At 38.2% G+C, this 18,931-nt stretch overlaps 1 protein-coding gene across 3 annotated transcripts in view; it reads left to right on the top strand.

The window, feature by feature from the left end:
• The window catches only part of CHM (CHM Rab escort protein), a 244,230-nt gene that overhangs the window by 32,983 nt on the left and 192,316 nt on the right, over positions 1-18,931 (top strand). For all 3 annotated transcript variants that reach the window (XM_038587820.1, XM_038587819.1, XM_038587821.1), the window contains exon 3: positions 17,837-17,909. In XM_038587820.1, coding sequence (XP_038443748.1) covers positions 17,837-17,909 — 73 coding nt within the window. The remainder of the gene's footprint in view (positions 1-17,836; positions 17,910-18,931) is intronic.

Genomic DNA, 18,931 nt, shown 5'->3' with positions numbered 1-18,931 from the left:
TGTCTTGGAAGCTCTTTATCTCTCCTTCCATTTTGAATGAGAGCCTTGCTGGATAAAGTATTCTTGGTTGCATGTTCTTCTCATTTAGGACCCTGAATATATCCTGCCAGCCGTTTCTGGCCTGCCAGGTCTCTGTGGAGAGGTCTGCTGTTACCCTAATACTCCTGCCCATAAAAGTCAGGGATTTCTTGTCTCTTGCTGCTTTAAGGATCTTCTCTTTATCTTTGGAATTTGCAAGCTTCACTATTAAATGTCGAGGTGTTGAACGGTTTTTATTGATTTTAGGGGGGAACTCTCTATTTCCTGGATCTGAATGCCTGTTCCCTTCCCAGATTAGGAAAGTTTTCAGCTAGGATTCGTTCAAATACATATTCTGGACCTCTGTCCCTTTCGTAGCCCTCAGGAACCCCAATTAAATGTAGGTTTTTCTTCCTCAGGCTGTCGTTCATTTCCCTTAATCTATCCTCATGGTCTTTTAATTGTTTGTCTCTTTTTTCCTCAGTTTCCCTCTTTGCCATCAACTTTTCTTCTTTGTCATTCATTCGTTCTTCCGCTTCGTTAACCCTCGTTGTTCGGACTTCTTGTTTGGATTGCATCTCATTCAATTGATTTTTAATTTCTGCCTGATTAGCTCTAAATTCTGCAGTCATGAAGTCTCTTGAGTCCTTTATGCTTTTTTCTAGAGCCATCAGTAGCTGTATAATAGTGCTTTTCTTTTTTTTTTTTAATTTTATTTATTTATTTACGTTAGTCACAGAGAGAGAGAGAGAGGCAGAGACACAGAGAGAGAAGCAGGCTCCATGCACCGGGAGCCCGACTTGGGATTCGATCCCGGGTCTCCAGGATCGCGCCCTGAGCCAAAGGCAGGCGCCAAACCGCTGCACCACCCAGGGATCCCTAATAGTGCTTTTCAATTGGGTTTCTGACATTGAAGTGTAATCCAGATTCTGTAATTCTGTGGGAGAGAGGACCGTTTCTGATTCTTTCTTTTGAGGTGAGGTTTTCCTTCTAGTCATTTTGCTCCGTGCAGAGTGGCCAAAAACAAGTTGTATTGGGAAAAGGAGAAAAAGAAAGGAGAGAAAGAAGGAAAGAAAAGAAAAAGAAAAAAGAAAAGAAGAAAAAAGAAAAAAGGAAGAAAAAGAGAAAGAAAAAGAAAGGGAAGAAAAGGGGTGGGGGAAGCAAACAAATCAAAAAGGAAAAAAAAAAAAAAAAACAAAAACACGGAGGAGTATCTTCTGATTCTGTATACTTTAAGTCCCTTGACTTCCCCTGGAACCGGTCCGTCTAGCTGGTCTCCTGGGGGAGGGGCCTGTTGTGCTGATTTTCAGGTGTTAGCACTTGGGGGAGCTGTTCTGCCCCCTGCCTGGTTCTGGGCTCAGTGGGGGTTGTTTACCCCGTGAGGCCCCAGGAGGAACAACCTCAGTGGTGTGGCCAGCTCTGGATCCCTGGATTCAGCTCCCGTAGTAACTATGGAGCTCTCAGTCTGCAGCGGCCTGGATGCTCCGGGGGCGGGGCCACTGATCTGCTCAGCTTGGGCAGGAGTGTCCTTGCTGTCCTGTGCCCTCCCGGCCTCTGCCTGTGGGGGCGGGGGAGGTCGGATCCTGGGCTGTGTCCCGGATCCCAGATGACACTGTGGTCAGACCGCACAGCCGCCTCTGTGCTTCTCCGGGGAGCCGCCCCCCCCGAGTCCCTCCGAGCTGCTCCTGGAGCCGTGCAGCCCCCTCTGCACGGAGCCTCTTCCTCTGCAGGAGCCGCCTCTGAGCTCCTCCAGGGACACGCAGCCCCCTCTTGGGGAGCTGCAGCCCGAGCCCCTCGGATCTGCTCCTGGGTCAATGCGTGCGTGCCCTGCAGCCCTTTAGGGAGCTTGGTGCACTTTTCCTGGGGCGAAGGTGTCTGTTAGTGTCCCAGGAAGCCTGAGGGTATCCCCGCCCTCCTGGCGTCCTGCTCTAACTCCCTGTGAGTGCCTTTCGGCCCGGGAAGATTGGTGAAGCTCCTGCTTTTCTGGGACAGTGCTTTCCTGTCCTGGGGGCACTCACCCCGGCCTTAGCCTGGCTCCTTGCTGGGCCCCTCCCCCTTGGATGCCTTTTGTTTCTTTATCTCCCCCCCCCCCCCCCCCCCCCCCCCCCCCCCCCCCCCCCCGTCTTCCTACCTTGATAGAAGTGCGACCTCTTCTCACTGTAGCATTCCAGCTGTTCTCTCTTTAAATCTCAGGACGAATTCGTCGATTTTCAGGATGATTTGAAGGTTATCTAGGTAATTTGATGGGGACAGGTGATTTGGGGACCCTACTCTTCCGCCATCTTGCCCCTCCTCCCCTCATTGTTGTTTTGGTTTGTATTTCTATGATGCTGAATGATGTTGAGCATTTTTTTCATGTGTCTGTTGGCCATTTGTATGTCTTCTTTGGAGAAGTATCTGTTCATGTCTTTTGCCCATTTCTTGACTGGCTTGTTTTTTGGATGTTGAGTTTGATAACTTTTTTATAGATCTTGGATACTAGCCCTGTATCTGATAAGACCGTTGCAAATATCTTCTCCCATTCTGTAGGTTGCCTTTTTGTTTTGTTGATTGTTTCCTTTGCTGTGCAAAAGTTTTTATCTTGATGAAGTCCCAGTAGTTCATTTTTGCTTTCGTTTCCCTTGCTTTTGAAGACTTGTCTAGCAAGAAGTTGCTGTGGCCAAGGTCAGAGGGTGATGCCTGTTTTCTCCTCTAGGGTTTTGATGGTTTCCTATCTGAAATTTAGCTCTTTCATCCATTTTGAGTTTGTTTTTGTGTATATTGTAAGAAAGTGGCCCAGTTTCTTTCTTTTGCATGTGGCTATCCAATTTTCCCAGTACCATTTCTTGAAGAGACTGTTTTTTTTCCATTGTACATTCTTTGTTGAAGATTATTTGACCATATAGTTTTGGGTCCATTTCTGGGTTCTTTATTCTGTTCCACTGATCTATGTGTCTGTTTTGTGCCAATACCATACTGTCTTAATGATTATAGCTTTCTTTGTAATAGAGTTTGAAGTCCAGCATTGTGATACTGCCAGCTTTGGTTTTCGTTTTCAACATTCCTTTGGCTGTTTGAGGTCATTTCTGGTTCCATGTAAATTTTAGAGTTGTTCCAGCTCTATGAAAAATGTTGATGGTATTTGGTAGGGGTTGAATTGATGTGTGGATTGCTTTGGGTAGCATAGACATTTTAACAATATATGTTCTTCCAGTCCATGAGCATGGAATGTTTTTCTATTTCTTTATGTCTTCCTCAATGTCTTTCATAAGTGTTCTATAGTTTTTGGCATATAGATCCTTTGCCTTTTTGGTTAGGTTCATTCCTAGGTATCTTTAAGTTTTTTGTTGCAATTGTAAATGGGATTGATTCCTTGATTTAGTTTTCTTCTGCCTCTCAGTGTATTCTTTTTTAAAGATTTTATTTTTTTAAAGTAACCTCTACACTCAATGTGGGATTTGAACCCACAACCCTGAGGTCAATTGTCATATGCTTCACCAACTGAGCCAGCCAGGTGCCTCATGTCTCAGTGTATTTTTTGACATCCTCATTGACCCATTGGTTGTTCAGTAGTATGTTGTTTAATCTCCACATATTCATGATTTTTTTTCCCAGCTTTCTTCTTGTGATTCATAGTTTTATATTTTTGTGGCTGGAAAAGATGTTTGATATAATTTTAGTCTTAAATTTATTGAGACTTGTGGCTTAATATGTGATCTGTTTTGCAAAACATTCCACATGCACTTGAGAATTGCTGCTTTGGAATGAATGCATGTTCTATATATGTCATTTAAGTCCACTTTGTCTAATGTGTTAGAGAAGGCCAGTGTTTCCTTCTTGATTTTCTGTGTGGATGATCTATCCATTGGTGTATGTGGGGTGTTAGTCCCTCACTATTATTGTATTGCTGCCATTATTTCCTTTACGTCTGCTAATATTTGCTTTGTATCTTTTGGTGCTCTTATGGTGGGTGCATATATAATTTCTTGCTGGATTGACACCTTTATCATTATGTAGTATCCCTCTTGGTCTTTTATTACATTCTTTGTTTTAAAGTCTATTTTTTAAAATAAGATGAAATCAGAGAGGGAGACAAATCATATGAGACTCTTAATTATAGGAAACAAACAGGGTTGCTGGAGGAGAATGGGTTGGGGGAATGGGGTAGCTGGGAGATAGACATTAAGGATGACACATGATGTAATGAGCACTGGGTATTCTATAAGATTGATGAGTTACTGACCTTTACTTCTGAAACTAATATGTATTAATTAATTGAATTTAAATAAACAAGTAATAACAGGGCAACAAAATAACAGATAAACCATAAGAGACTCTTAACTATAGGAAACAAAGGGTTGTTGGAGGGGAGGTGGTTGGGCAGATGGGCTAACTGGATAATGGGCATTAAGGAGGGCATGTGATGTAATGAGCACTGGGTGTTATATACAAGTGATGAATTACTGAACTCTGCATTTGAAACTAATACACTATATGTTAGCTAATTGAATTTAAATAAAAAAGTAAATTAAAAAATAAAAAAATTGTGTGATATAAGTATAGCTATAGCATCATTTTGTTTCCATTTGCATGCAATATACTTTATTAATGTAATTTATTACTTCACTTTCAGTCTTTGTCCTTCCTTGTGAAATGAGTCTGTTTTATGCAGTATGTAGATCATCTTGTGTTTTGTTTTGTTGTTTAAATATTTTATTTATTTATTTGAAATAGAGCACAAGGGAGGGGAGGGGTTAGGGGAGAGGGAGAAGCAGACTCCCCAATGAGCAGGGAGCCCAATGTGGGGCTCAATCCCAGGACCCTGAGATCATGACCAGAGCTGAAGGTAGACGCTTAATCGACTGAGCCACCTAGGCACCCATAGGTGGTTTGTGCTTTTATCCATTCTTCAGGAACTCTTTGTCTTTTGTTAAGAGAATTTAGTCCATTTGTCTTTAAATAATTGTTGATTAGTAAGTAGTTTTTGCTTAGTAGTATGTACATATTGAAAAGCACTGGACTTGTGAGATCCCTTTTTATTGCATGTCCCAGCATCAGGATAGGTAAGGTTTTGGCAAGATTGTGTCTCTACCTCTCCTACTATCTGGCTGCAGTTTTTTTTTTTTTTTTCATTCTTTGTTGTGGAGAAGCATCTAGCTTTCAGATATATTTCAGAAGGAAATGATCCAAATGTAACTATACATTTGGTGTGTACTTGGGAAGAGATGAATTTGAGGATCTTCCTATGTTACCATCTTGCAGAAGTCCTCTACCTTCTATTATTTAGATAAAGGAAAAATCAGTGGTCTCTTGTAGGGGTGGGAGAAAATGTATATGAGATATTAAAGAATCAAGTGTTGCTGTAGTTTTCACCTTTCCTTTAAAAAAAAAAGTTTTATTTATTTATTCATGAGAGACGCAGAGACATAGGCAGAGGGGGAAGTGGGTTCTCTGCAGGGAGCCCGATGTGGGACTTGATCCCAGATTCCGGAATCATGCCCTGAGCCAAAGGCAAATGCTCAACCACTGAGAGCCACCCAGGCATCTCTAGTTTTCTCCTTTCCATATTCTCTCATGTTAAAGAGATCTCAAGATGTCTGTGGCACTAACTTATGAGTGAAAGTAATTTTAATTACCTTAACCTAATCTAGCATTCTACATGTTGTATACTATTAAGAGATGATGTGATATAATAATGATAGCTAACATTTATGGAATATTTGGTTGGTACTGTGTTAAGTAGTTTATAAATATTGTTATTTAATTCTTAATACTTTTCTCTAAAAGAAGTATAATTTTTCCCCTTTGGGAGATAAGGAAACAAATTAAGAGAATTGAAATAGCTTGTCTAATGTCACATGTCTGTTAGGGGAAGAACCAGGATTTAAACCCAGGTCCATTTGAAAACAAAGCCTGTGCTTTTTCTCCAAGATAAGCTGTAGGATTGGAAAATAGATGCAAATACTGGACTTGATGGTCAAAAGACCTAATTCACATAGTGACTCTGACAATGATTAGTTATATCAAGTTGTTTTCGTCAGTAAGATGTGGCTAGTGTACAACTTAACCTTGAAGAGTCACTGCGGGGGCCCAGTAGGATGTACATGGAGGCGGGTAAAAGATAATAAAATTAACTTTTCAACATTTAGAGATTCAAGTTAATCAGGGATATTTAATGAATGGAGTTGTCCAGTAAGCTGATGATTCATCTGTAGTTTCAGCCCCAAAGTAGCTGAGTTTGGGGCTTACCAGAGATGCTCAGATGGGATATAGCAATTTGTAAGCCATCAGCAGAGGAGTGATAGTTCAGTCAGTAAAGAATAGATGAGATCACAGTGAAAAACAAGAATTAAGGGCTGTCTGTGTACATTACATACTCATCTACCTAGTTTGGTTGTCTAAAAATGGATTTGAGTGGGTAGACTAGTGTCAGTGACTAATAACTGTCAACATAGGAAGGTCTCTGTCTAGCCCTAATTACTGGGGACTCAGCCTGGAATATTTGATTCTGGGAGACTGATTTGACTGCCAAAGCAACTGAATGTAACCTTATGGGATGCTTTTAAAACCAAGTAAGGGCTGGTCTTCCTCTGTAACATTAGAATTGCATCTGCATAGTCTACCACCAAGGCTCCACCTGTTTGATCTTGGAATGAGTGGATTGTGAGAGGAACTTGGCTTTCTTATATATCGGGTATGTGGAGATTTTAGTAAAGGAGAATTTGTGTAGGGAGTAAATCCAATATATTCTCTTGTTTGTTATTTGTCAACCAGGAAGGTTAAAACGTGTCATGATTCTTTATAGTATTCCAATCAATTTAAATGGAATAGATTCTCTTCTAATGTGCATAGTATATTGTACTCTTTAATAGCAGGTAAATCAATACTAGTAGACATACCACACTATTATTTTCCTACTTTTATCATATACAGAAAGATATTTGCACACATTAAAGTTGAGAAATGCAATAAAATTGGTTGTATTTTAGGTCCTGGAAATGAATAGTCTCTCCAACTCTGGCATTAGAGTAGATGTAGTCGTGAAATATTTTCCCATTTTTATTGTCCAGATGAATTGGAGAAGCAGAACAAAAATTAGACTTCATTCTGTCTAATGTCTGTAAACAGATTCATTGCCTTTAGTTAGAATAAATTAGATTCTGGGATATTTATTATATGCTTACATTTATGAATTTAAAGATTATAAAGGACAGTGCATATAGTGGAAAGAGTAGACTTTGGGGTCTGATATGCCCTGGGCTTAAATCCAGGCCATTTCCTAGCTGAGTGAGTTAAGTAAGATGCTGAACTTCTTAATTGTTGTTGTTGTTTTCCTTCCTAATTGCAAAATGTGGATAATTATAGCACGAAATCTCTCAGGATTCTTGTGAACATTAAGTGGTAGTGAATGGAAAATGATCTATAATGTGTATTATCCTATTTTTATTCTTCCCATTAATATGAATTAAGGCAACATTTTTCAAAATATGTTTTGTTGAACTCTAATCTCTTCAGTTGCTTTTTAAAAAAATGATCATTAGTTAACTAAATGTTTTCGTCTTGATGAGAACACACATGAACACAAAGGATTTATTAAAAAAGCTCCAATTAAGATGGTGAAAGAGTAGGGTCACCAAGTCACCTGTTCCCACCAAACACCCCCCCCCCCCCCATTTTTCTTTCTCTTTTTCTCCTTTTTCCAGTACAACTTGTTTTTGGCCACTCTGCCCTGAGCAAAAAGAGTAGAAGGAAAAACTCACCACAAAAGAAAGAATCAGAAACAGTCTTCTCTCCCACAGAGTTACAAAATTTGTTTTACAATTCAATGTCAGAAAGCCAATTCAGGAGCACAATTATAAAGCTACTGGTGGCTCTAGAAAAAAAGCATAAAGGATTCAAGAGACTTCACGACTGCAGAATTTAGATCTAATCAGGCCGAAATTAAAAATCAATTAAATGAGATGCAATCCAAACTGGAGGTCCTAACGATGAGGGTTAACAGGATAGAAGAATGAATGAGTGACATAGAAGACAAGGTGATGGCAAGGAAGGAAATTGAGGAAAAAAGAGAAGAACAATGAAAAGATCATGAGGAAAGGTAAAGGGAAATAAATGACAGCCTCAGAAGGAAAAACTCTAGTTTAATTGGGGTTCCCGACAACACTGAAAGGGACAGAGGTCCAGAATATGTATTTGAACAAATCATAGCTGAGAACTTCCCTAACTTGGAGACGAAAACAGGCATTCAGATCCAGGAGATAGAGAGATCCCCCGCTAAAATAAATAAAAACGGCTCAACACCTCAACAATTAATAGTGAAACTTGCAAATTCCAAAGATAAAGAGAAGATCCTTAAAGTAGCAAGAGACAAGAAATCCCTAATCTTTATGGGGAGAAGTATGAGGTTAACAGCAGACCTCTCCACAGAGACCTGGCAGGCCAGAAAGGGCTGGTAGGATATATTCAGGGTCCTAAATGAGAAGAACATGCAGCCAAGAATACTTTATCCAGCAAGGCTCTCATTCAGAATAGAAGGAGAGATAAAGAGCTTCCAAGATAGAAAAAAATTGAAAGAATATGTGACCACCAAACCAGCTCTGCAAGAAGTATTAAGGGGGACTCTGTAAAAGAAAGAGGAAGTCCAAGGAAGCAATCCACAAAAACAGGGACTGAATAAATATTATGATTACACTGAATTCATATCTTTCAGTAGTAAGTCTGAACATGACTGGGCTTAATGACCCCATCAAAAGGCGCAGGGTTTCAGACTGGATAAAAAAGGAAGACCTATCTATTTGCTGTCTACAAGAGACTCATTTTAGACAAAAGGACACCTTCAGCCTGAAGATAAAAGGTTGGAGAACCATTTACCATTCAAATGGTCCTCAAAAGAAGCAGGGGTAGTCATCCTTCTATCAGATAAATTAAAATTTATCCCAAAGACTGTAGTAAAAGATGAAGGGGGACACTATATCATACTTAAAGGATCTATCCAAAAGGAGGACCTAATTATCATGAATATTTATGCCCTGAATGTGGGAGCTGCCAAGAATATCAATTAATAACCAAAATTAAGACATACTTAGATAATAATACACTTATATTTGGTGACTTGAATATAGCGCTTTCTATAATCGACAGGTCTTCTAAGTACAACATCTCCAAAGAACCGAGAGCTTTAAATGATACACTGGACCAGATGGATTTCACAGATATTTAGAGAACTTTACATCCAAATGCAACTGAATACACGTTCTTCTCAAGTGCACATGAAACTTTCTTCAGAATAGACTACATACTGGGTCACAAATCAGGACTTAATCGATACCAAAAGATTGGGATAATCCCCTGCATATTTTCAGACCATAATGCTTTGAAACTAGAAGTAAGTTACAAGAAGAAGTTTGGAAGGACTTCAAACACATGGACGTTAAGGACCATCCTGCTAAAAGATGAAAGGGTCAACCAGGAAATTAGGGAAGAATGAAAAAGATTCATGACAACTAATGAGAATGAAGATACAACTATTCAAAATCTTTGGGATACAGAAAAAGCAGTCCTGAGGGGGAAATACATGGTAATACAAGCATCCATCCAAAAACTGGAAAGAACTCAAATACGAAAGCTAACCTTGCACCTAAAGGAGCTGGAGAAAAAACAGCAAATAGATCGTACACTCAGTGGAAGAAGAGAGTTAATAAAGATTTTAGCAGAACTCAATGAAATCGACACCAGAAGAACTGTGGAACAGATCAACAAAACCAGGAGTTGGTTCTTTGAAAGAATTAATAAGATAGATAAACCATTAGCCAGCCTTCCTTAAAAGAAGAGAGAGAAGACTCAAATTAATAAAATCATGAATGAGAAAGGAGAGATCACTACCAACACCAAGGAAAATACAAACGATTTAAAAAACATAGTATGAGCTGCTATATGTCAATAAATTAGGCAATCTAGAATAAATGGACGCATTTCTGGAAAACCACAAACTACCCAAACTGGAACAGGAAGAAATAGAAAACCTGAACAGGCCAATAACCAGGGTGGATATTGAAGCAGTCATCTAAAACCTCCCAAGACACAAAAGTCCAGGGCCAGTTGGCTTCCCAGGGGAATTCTATCAAATTTTTAAAGAAGAAAAAATATCTATTCTAATAAAGCTGTTCCAAAAGATAGAAAGAGATGGAATACTTCTAAAACTTGTTCTATGAGGCCAGCATCACCTTAATTCCAAAACCAAAGACTAAACCAAAAGGGAGAATTATAGACCAATATGCCTGATGAACATGGATGCAAAAGTTCTCAACAAGGTACTAGCCAATGGGATCCAACAATACTTTAAGATTATTCACCATGACCAAGTAGGATTTATCCCCAGGATGCACGGCTGGTTCAACACTAGTAAAGCAATCAATGTGATTGATCATATCAGTAAGAGAAAAAACAAGATTCATATGATCTTCTCAAAAGATGCAGGGAAAGCATTTGACAAAATGCGGCATCCATTCCTGATCAAAACTCTTCAGGGTGGAAAAAAAAAAAAAAAACCCTCTTCAGAGTATAGGGATAGAGGGAATATTCCTCAGCATCTTAAAAGCCATCTCCGAAAAGCCCAGAGGAAATATCATTCTCTGTGGGGAAACACTGGGAGCCTTTCCCCTAAGATCAGGAACAAGACAGGGATGTCCACTCTCACCACTGCTATCCAACATAGTACTAGACGTCCTAGCCTCAGCCATCAGGAACAAAAAGAAATAAAAGGCATTCAAATTGGCAAAGAAGAAGTCAGACTCTCCCTCTTCACAGATGACATGATACTCTACATAGAAGACCCAAAAGACTCCACCCCAAGATTGATAGAATTCATACAGCAATTCAGCAGTGTGGCAGGATACAAAATCAATGCCCAGAAATCAGTGGCATTTCTCTACACTAACAATGAGACTGAAGGAAGAGAAATTATGGAGTTAATCCCGTTAACAATTGCACCCAAAAGCATAAGATACCTAGGTAAACTTAACCAAAGTGGTAAAGGATGTCTACCCTACAAACTACAGAACACTTCTGAAAGAAATTGAGGAAGACACAAAGAGATGGAAAAATATTCCATGCTCATGGATCGGAAGGTTTAATATTGTGAAAATGTCAATGTTACCCAGGGCAATTTACACATTTAATGCAATGCCTATCAAAATACCATGGACTTTCTTCAGAGAGTTGGAACAAATTTAAGATTTATGTGGAATCAGAAAAGACCCCGAATAGCCAGGGGAATATTAAAAAAAAGACCAGAGCTGGGGGCATAACAACGCTGGATTTCAGGTTGTACTACATAGCTGTGGTCATCAAGACAGTGTGGTACTGGCACAAAAACAGACTCATAGATGAATGGAACAGAATAGAGAATCCAGAAGTGGACCCTGAACTTTATGGTCAACTAATATTCAACAAAGCAGGAAAGCCTAACCACTGGAAGAAAAACAGTCTCTTCAATAAATGGTGCTGGGAAAATTGGACATCCACATGCAGAAGAATTACACTAGACCATTCTCTTACAGCATACACAAAGATAAACTCAAAATGGATGAAATATCTATATGGGAGACAAGATTCCATCAAAATCCTAGATAACACAGGCAACACCCTTTTTGATCTTGGCCACAGCAAGTTCCTGCAAGATACATCTATTAGGGCAAGAGAAACAATAGCAAAGATGAATTATTGGGACTTCATCAAAATAAAAAGCTTCTGCACTGCTAATGAAACAGTCAACAAAACTAAAAGACAACCTATGGAATGGGAGAAAATATTTGCAAATGAGCTATCAGATAAAGGGCTCGTATCCAAGATCTCTAAAGAACTTATGAAACTCAGCATCAAGGAAACAAACCATCTAATCATGAAATGGGCCAAAGACATGAACAAAAATTTCACAGACGATGACATAGACATGTCCAACAAGCACATGAGAAAATGCTCCGCTTTACTGGGCATCAGGGACATACAAATCAAAATCACAATGAGATACCACCTCACCCCAGTGAGAATGTGGAAAATTTACAAGACAGGAAACAACTAATATTGGAGAGCATGTGGAGAATGGGGAGCCCCTTTGTAGTGTTGTTGGGAATGTCAAGTGGTCCCGGCATGCTGGAAAACTGTGTGGAGGTTCCTCAAAGCGTTACAGATAGACCTGCCCTAAGACCCAGCAATAGCACTGCTGGGGATTTACCCCAAAAATACAGATTCAGTGATTGCTGGGACACCTGCAGCCCGATATTTATAGCAGCAACGTCCACAATAGCCAAACTGTGGAAGGAGCCTTGTTTTCCATCGAAAGATGAATGGATAAAGAAGGTGTGGTGTATATATACAATGGAATATTACTCAGCCATTAGAAACGACAAATACCCACCATTTGCTTCAGCGTGGAGGGACCTGGAGGGTATTATGCTGCGTGAAAGAAGTCAGTTGGAAAAGGACAAACATTATATGGTCTCATTCATTTCGGGAATATAAAAATTAATGAAAGGGAATAAAGGGGAAAGTAGATAAAATGAGTGAAAATATCAGTGTGGCTGACAAAACATGAGAGACCCCTGACTCTAGGAAATGAACAAGGGGTAGTGGAAGGGGAGGTGGGCGGCGGGTTGGGGTGACTGGTTGATGGGCACTGAGAGGGGCACTTGGCAGGATCAGCACTGGGTGTTATGCTGTATTTTGGCAAATTCAACTCCAATAAAAAAAATTTTAAAAAACGAAGATTAAAATGATTTTTTTCTACAGTTTTAAGGTCAGCATTTCACACAATGGAGAGCTATACCTCAGTATTGTTATTGGGCTTTTTTATCTTTGAAGATAAAAATTTCCACTTGTGATTTTTACTATTTTAGCTGAAAATTTTAGGTCACTTTACCGTCATGAAACTTTCGAGGGCTTTAGCTATTATTTTTATTTTTTTAAGATTTATTTGTTTGAGAGAGAGAGTGCTCATGGTGTGGATGGTCGGGAGGGCCAACGACGGAGGGAGGCATGCAGATTGCTCACGAAGCATAGTACCAGATCATGAGCTTGATCCAAGGATAGGGAGATCATGACCGAACCAAAATAAAAAATTGGCCTAGCCTCTTAATTGACTGATCCACCCGGGCGTCCTAAATATTAGTTTTATATTTGTGGTTTAAATTCTGTGAATAGTCTTCTAGTTCTACAAAGAGATTCTAGTTTTAAGGAAGTTTTTTCACCATATATAATAGTGTTCCTGACATTAGAGTTAAACATTGTCCTTCTTCATAAACTACTTTTTCCTTTATTTGATGTAGAGATGCAGTTTGTGTCAAAAAATTGGCAGAAAATGTTCCATTCCCTTTTTTTTCTCTCTTTTTTTTTCTGTCAGGAAGTTCTCACTTTGTCCTTAAAATAAATTGTATCTGTGGAGTCTTATTTTATTTTTTTTAAATATTTTATTTGTTTATTCATGAGAGACACAGGCAGAAGGAGGAGAAACAGGCTCCCTGCAAGGAGCCCAATGTGCTACTCAATGCCAGGAATCCGGGATCAGGCCTTGAGCCAAAGGCGGGCACTCAACCACTGAGCCACCCAGGGATCCTGATCTGTGGGCTTTTGAAAACAGAACCAGTAACCTAGCTTTGTTATTCCCTCCACAAACACTTTTAAAGAGAGTGGAAATAGTAGTTTATAAATTGAATTTGAATATCAGGGTTCTGAAGCTGTATTTTTAAAGATAAAATTTAAGAAAATATTTGGTTGACTTAGGTTTTGTTATATTCTAGAGCACATATTAGAATGTTACATTGATTTTTTTCCTTTTCTTTTTGCCATATTGATTTTGATACCTAAAGTCTTTTGCTTTCTTTTTAAGGATATAAATCATACTTAGAACTGTACAAATACCAAAACAAACTTAGTAAAAATCTGCATTGGATTTATAGCAGGTTTATTAATAATTATGTTACCCTCTTTTGTGAGAAAGACTACAGTAATGAAAACCATGTTTCACCTTGTATATACATTGAATGAGATCTCCAGATGCTGATGTTAAGAGTGTATCAACAGGAAAAGTTGAAAATGTGAGCTGTGTGGAAAAATACTAGAACACTGTAGAACTCAAAAAGCATGACCAAGTATAGGGGAAAAAGATTTTGACTATGAACTGACTTTAGGTCATTAAATAATGGAAAGAAACTTCAAGATTGCATTTTTGAAGACTATTTTTAGGGTTTTGATAATTGCAGAAAATGCTTTGAAATTGGCACATCTTGGTCAGTGTTTGAAAACTCAGGTTACTTTTGTTTTTCTAACAATTTATTATAATTTTCAGACAGAAAAGTTGAGAAAATTATACTATGAATAGGTATCACTTCCTGGATTCTACTATTGACATTTTGCTCTATTTGCTTTATTCCATAACTGCCTATGTATTCATTTTTCTTTCCGTTGTTCCATCTTATTCTTTTGTATATTTCAAAGTAAGTTGTACACAGTCTAGTACCTTCAGTCTGGAACACTTCATGCATATTTATTAACTCGAGTTCAGGATGGTTCGTATTTTGAGATAAAATTACATGTGTGAAATGCACAGATCTTAAGGGTACCATTTGGTAAGTTTTGGGAAATGCATACACTTGTGTAACTAAGACTCTTAAGATAATATTGTCCTTGCTCTAGAAAGTTCTCTCATGCCCTATCCAAGTCAAGTCTTACTCTTACTCCCACCCTTCAAGGTGATTACTCTTAGGATATTTTTTACTATAGATTAATTTAACTTGTTCTAGAATGTCATATAGATGACATATAGATGGATTCATTAAGAATGCACTCTTTTTGGGTAAAAGCTTCTTTCACTTAGCATACTTTTTTGAGATTCATCTGTGTTAACAGTATTCATTTTCATTAGATATACCTTGACTTATTTATCCATTCACCTGTTGATGGAGATTTGGACTCTGACCAGTTTGGAGCTATTAAGTAATAAAGCTACTATGACAAAGCTTGTACAAGTGTTTTGTGAACACATACTTTTTTGGTTTGTAAATATCTAGGAATGGAATTACTACTGGGTCATAGGGTAAAAATAATGTTTAATTTTTTCTGAAACTGCCAGTTTTCCAAAGTGTACTATTTTATACTCCCACTAAAATGTGTGAGTGTTCTGACCATCTACACTAACATCTGGTATTGTCATTTTTTTAAATTTTAACTGTTCTGGTGGATATATAATGGTGTTTCATTATGCTTAATTTAATGTGTACTTGTCTCCCATCCAAGTACCAGTGTAACCCAACCCTGCTTAGCATCCAGGATCGTAGGTGACTGGACATGTTCAGGGTGGTATTGCTGTGGATTAATGTCTACTTATCTAATGACTTATGATGTTGAGACCTTTTTATATGCTCATTAACCATATATATCTTCCTTTGTGAATGTGTTTAAGCCCATTGCCCATTTTAAAATTTTAATATTTGTCATATAATTGAAAGAGATCTTTATATATCGTGGATACCAGTCTTTTGTCAGATATATTTTATGAATATTTTCTAGTTTTGGCTAGCCTATTCAATTTTAAAATGATATAGTTAGTGTAGAAATTCTTCATTTTGATCAATTCTACTTTATCAGTAGTTTTGTTGTTTACTGTGTCTTACCTAAGAAACCTTTGTCTACCCTAGTGTCAGATTTCTAATGTGTATTTATTACTTATAAGTTGGTGTATCCAATAAAAAATAATTACTTCAGTCTTAAAACTTTTATCCAGGGACAACTGGGTATCTCAGTGATTGGGCACCTGCCTTCGACTTGGGTCGTGATCAGGGATCGAGTCCTGCAACAGGCTCCCTGCGAGGAGCCTGCTTCTCCTTCTGCCTATGTCTCTGCCTCTCTCTCTCTCTCTCTCTCTCTCTCTCTCTCTCTCTCTCTCTGTGTGTGTGTGTGTGTGTGTGTGTGTGTGTCTCATGAATAAATAAATAAATCTTTTTAAAAAAACCTTTTATCCAGTATTCAGAATCTCTTATTTATGAACTTATGGTGGTTTAAAATCTAAATATCTCAACAAAAATTATAAAGACAGTTTTATTTTTTTTTAACAACCCAGGATGTTTTCTAGTTTTATTGAGTGTTATATTTAGAGGATGGGAAGGAATGGTAGAAGTGTATTCTCAGGCAAGGGAGAAGAGGATATACATTTCTATGGAAAAGACCACTAGTTCTATCATGCCTTTCTCTTCACACCCCCGTCTTCTCTTTACTGGCCGTTGCTCACCTTCTCCTTCCACTGTTCTCTCTGACCCAAGGGATCACATCTTCCAGGTCTCCTGATCCAACACGTGAGCAAGGATGGCCATCTAGAATTGCCAATATAGCTGAAATTCAATCTAAATTTTAAAGCCCATTAGAGATTCTGGGTGGTATATGAATTTGCATTATCTCTAAGAGAACTATCAGATTACAAGTAAAGAAGTGATATGTATTAATAGACCTATTTTCACAGATGTTCAATTTAGCCATTTTCTCTCTTAGAGCAGAAACAGTGATTATAGGTAAAATACTTAAGCCCAAAGTCTGACTGTTCTGCAGGCTTATGTCAACATTTGATTGAGGAGAAATATATCGGAATATTGAGGGGATCTCCAGTAGCATTATCGATGTGTAATTTTGGATATTAAAGGTTTTAGTTTTCATCTCATTTATTTTTGTTTTTATTTTTTAAAGATTTTACTCATTTATTTGACACAGAGCACAAGAAGGCAGCTTGGCAGGCAGAGGGAAATTGAGAAGCAGGCTCCCCACTGAGCAGAGAGCCCGACATGAGGTGATTCCAGGACCTCAGGATCATGATCTGAACTAAAAGCAGGCACTTAACTGACTGAGCCACCCAGTGCCCCAGTTTTTGTCTCATTTTAAAAAGAGCTATTTCATTAGAGAAAGATACAGAGAAGCAAAAATGAGAACAAAAACCACGCCAAGAATCTGTCCCACTCCAGAACCAGAATGGATGTTGTAGGTGGGACTGAGTGTACTTTGGGGGTCATTATATAAATAATCAATAAACCTGAAGAGTTTTGCAAGAACTGGAAAGCCCAATAAGTAGTACAGAATTAGAGAATTCTGCTCTCCACAAATCTACTTAAGGAAGTTAATCAGAAGTCCAGTGTCTACCAGGTTTACCCCATTCTAATTAGAAGACCTCTAGGATCTCTAAAACAGAATGATGATCTTCACAGGGCTGTGGAATAAAGAATAATAGTTCACCTAGTTATCAGCTGGAATATTGTTCTTGCTTTACTTATCACAAAAGTGAGTAACTGTGTCCCAGGGTCTACTTTTATTTTTGGCCCTGAAGGCTAAAAATAACACAGAGCCACTAGCTCTAGAGTAGACAGTTGTGTGTGTGGCTGTATATGTTGGCTTGGGTTATGGGGTTCAAGGTGGTGGTGATCGTGGATATTTAGTTGTTTATAGAAAACTTAGCAGTTTTTTTCATTGGCTTTCCTTGAGCTCATACCAAGGTTTTCTCCTCATCCATTTTTTTTAAACCCAGGAGTTAAGTTTGTTCATGTTCCCTCCTCAATGCCCATATGACACTGTTTACAACCATTTGATCAGTGGAGAAAACTCTAAGGAGGGCAAAGAGATTTTTAACTCCTTATACAATGAAAAGTTACTTTTGGGATCTGAGAGGCCCACATTTATTTCAGCCTAATATTTCCAAAATCCGAATTATGTTTGAACTTTGTGGTAGCAGTATTGAGATGATTTGAAGGGTCCAGGGTGGTTTGCTGATGGAGATCAGTGACTTTACTCTTATTTTTTATTGTTACAGAAGAAGCTACTATGGAGGAAACTGGGCCAGTTTTAGCTTTTCAGGAATACTATCCTGGCTAAAGGAATACCAGGTAAACTTATTTCATTTTTAATCTACTAGGTTGTATTTTGTATTCTGTAATAACCCTACATTGAAGAAAACTATAAGCTTCTGTAATATTAATGCCTATTTTTATTTAACAAAAATTATGCAGTCACCATTTTAGTTACTGTTCTTCCAATGCCTTCAAAATATAGAGAACACTTTTTAAATATACATAGATATGTGGGCTGAAAAGTACTATATATACTTGATTCCATTTTGTCATTACATTCCCAAATATAAGGCAAGATTTTTTTCTCCAAAATAGTCTTTCAGAAAAAAAAAATTCAGTCCTTATAAAATCTAATATATTAACTGTTGTTCTTTCAGTAGTATATTTAAAAAAATTTTTTGAGAGAAAATACATTAATTTGAAATGATCTGATTGGTAGTTTTGCATATTTATAGAAGTCACCTGACACAATCAGATGACAAAGAAAAATTTAAGGTAAATTTACTAATTTTTTTCCTAAGGTGGACCTCACTACTTTACCTATTGGATATCACTGAAATTTTTTTTTGTATACTTTTTTTTTATCAGAGTTCGATTTGCCAACAAATAGTATAACACCCAGGGCTCATCCCAACAAGTGTCCCCTTCAGTGCCCATCACTCAGTCACCCCAACCCCCAACTACCTCCCTTTCCACTGACCCTTGTTTGTTTTCCAGAGTTAGAAGTCTTTCATGTTCTATCACCCTCACTTATACTTCCCACTAATTTTCTCTCCTTTCCCGTTTATTCACTTTCACTTTTTTTTATATTCCCCAAATGAATGAGACCATATAATGTTTTTCTTTCTCCAATTGACTTTTACTTCACTCAGCATAATACTTCCAGTTCTATCCACATCAATGCAAATGGTGGGTATTTGTCATTTCTAATGGCTGAGTAATATTCAATTGTATGTAAATACCACAGCCTCTTTATGCATTCATCTTTCGATGGACACCTAGACTCCCTCCACAGTTTAGCGATTGTGGACATTGCTGCTGTAGCAGGTATCTCAGCT

This window comes from Canis lupus, chromosome X (genome assembly GCF_011100685.1).
Source record: "Canis lupus familiaris isolate Mischka breed German Shepherd chromosome X, alternate assembly UU_Cfam_GSD_1.0, whole genome shotgun sequence".
In the NCBI taxonomy this organism is placed as follows: Eukaryota; Metazoa; Chordata; class Mammalia; order Carnivora; family Canidae; genus Canis; species Canis lupus.
The sequence above is the reverse complement of the archived record's forward strand: the minus strand, read 5'-3'. Positions and strand labels throughout refer to the sequence as shown.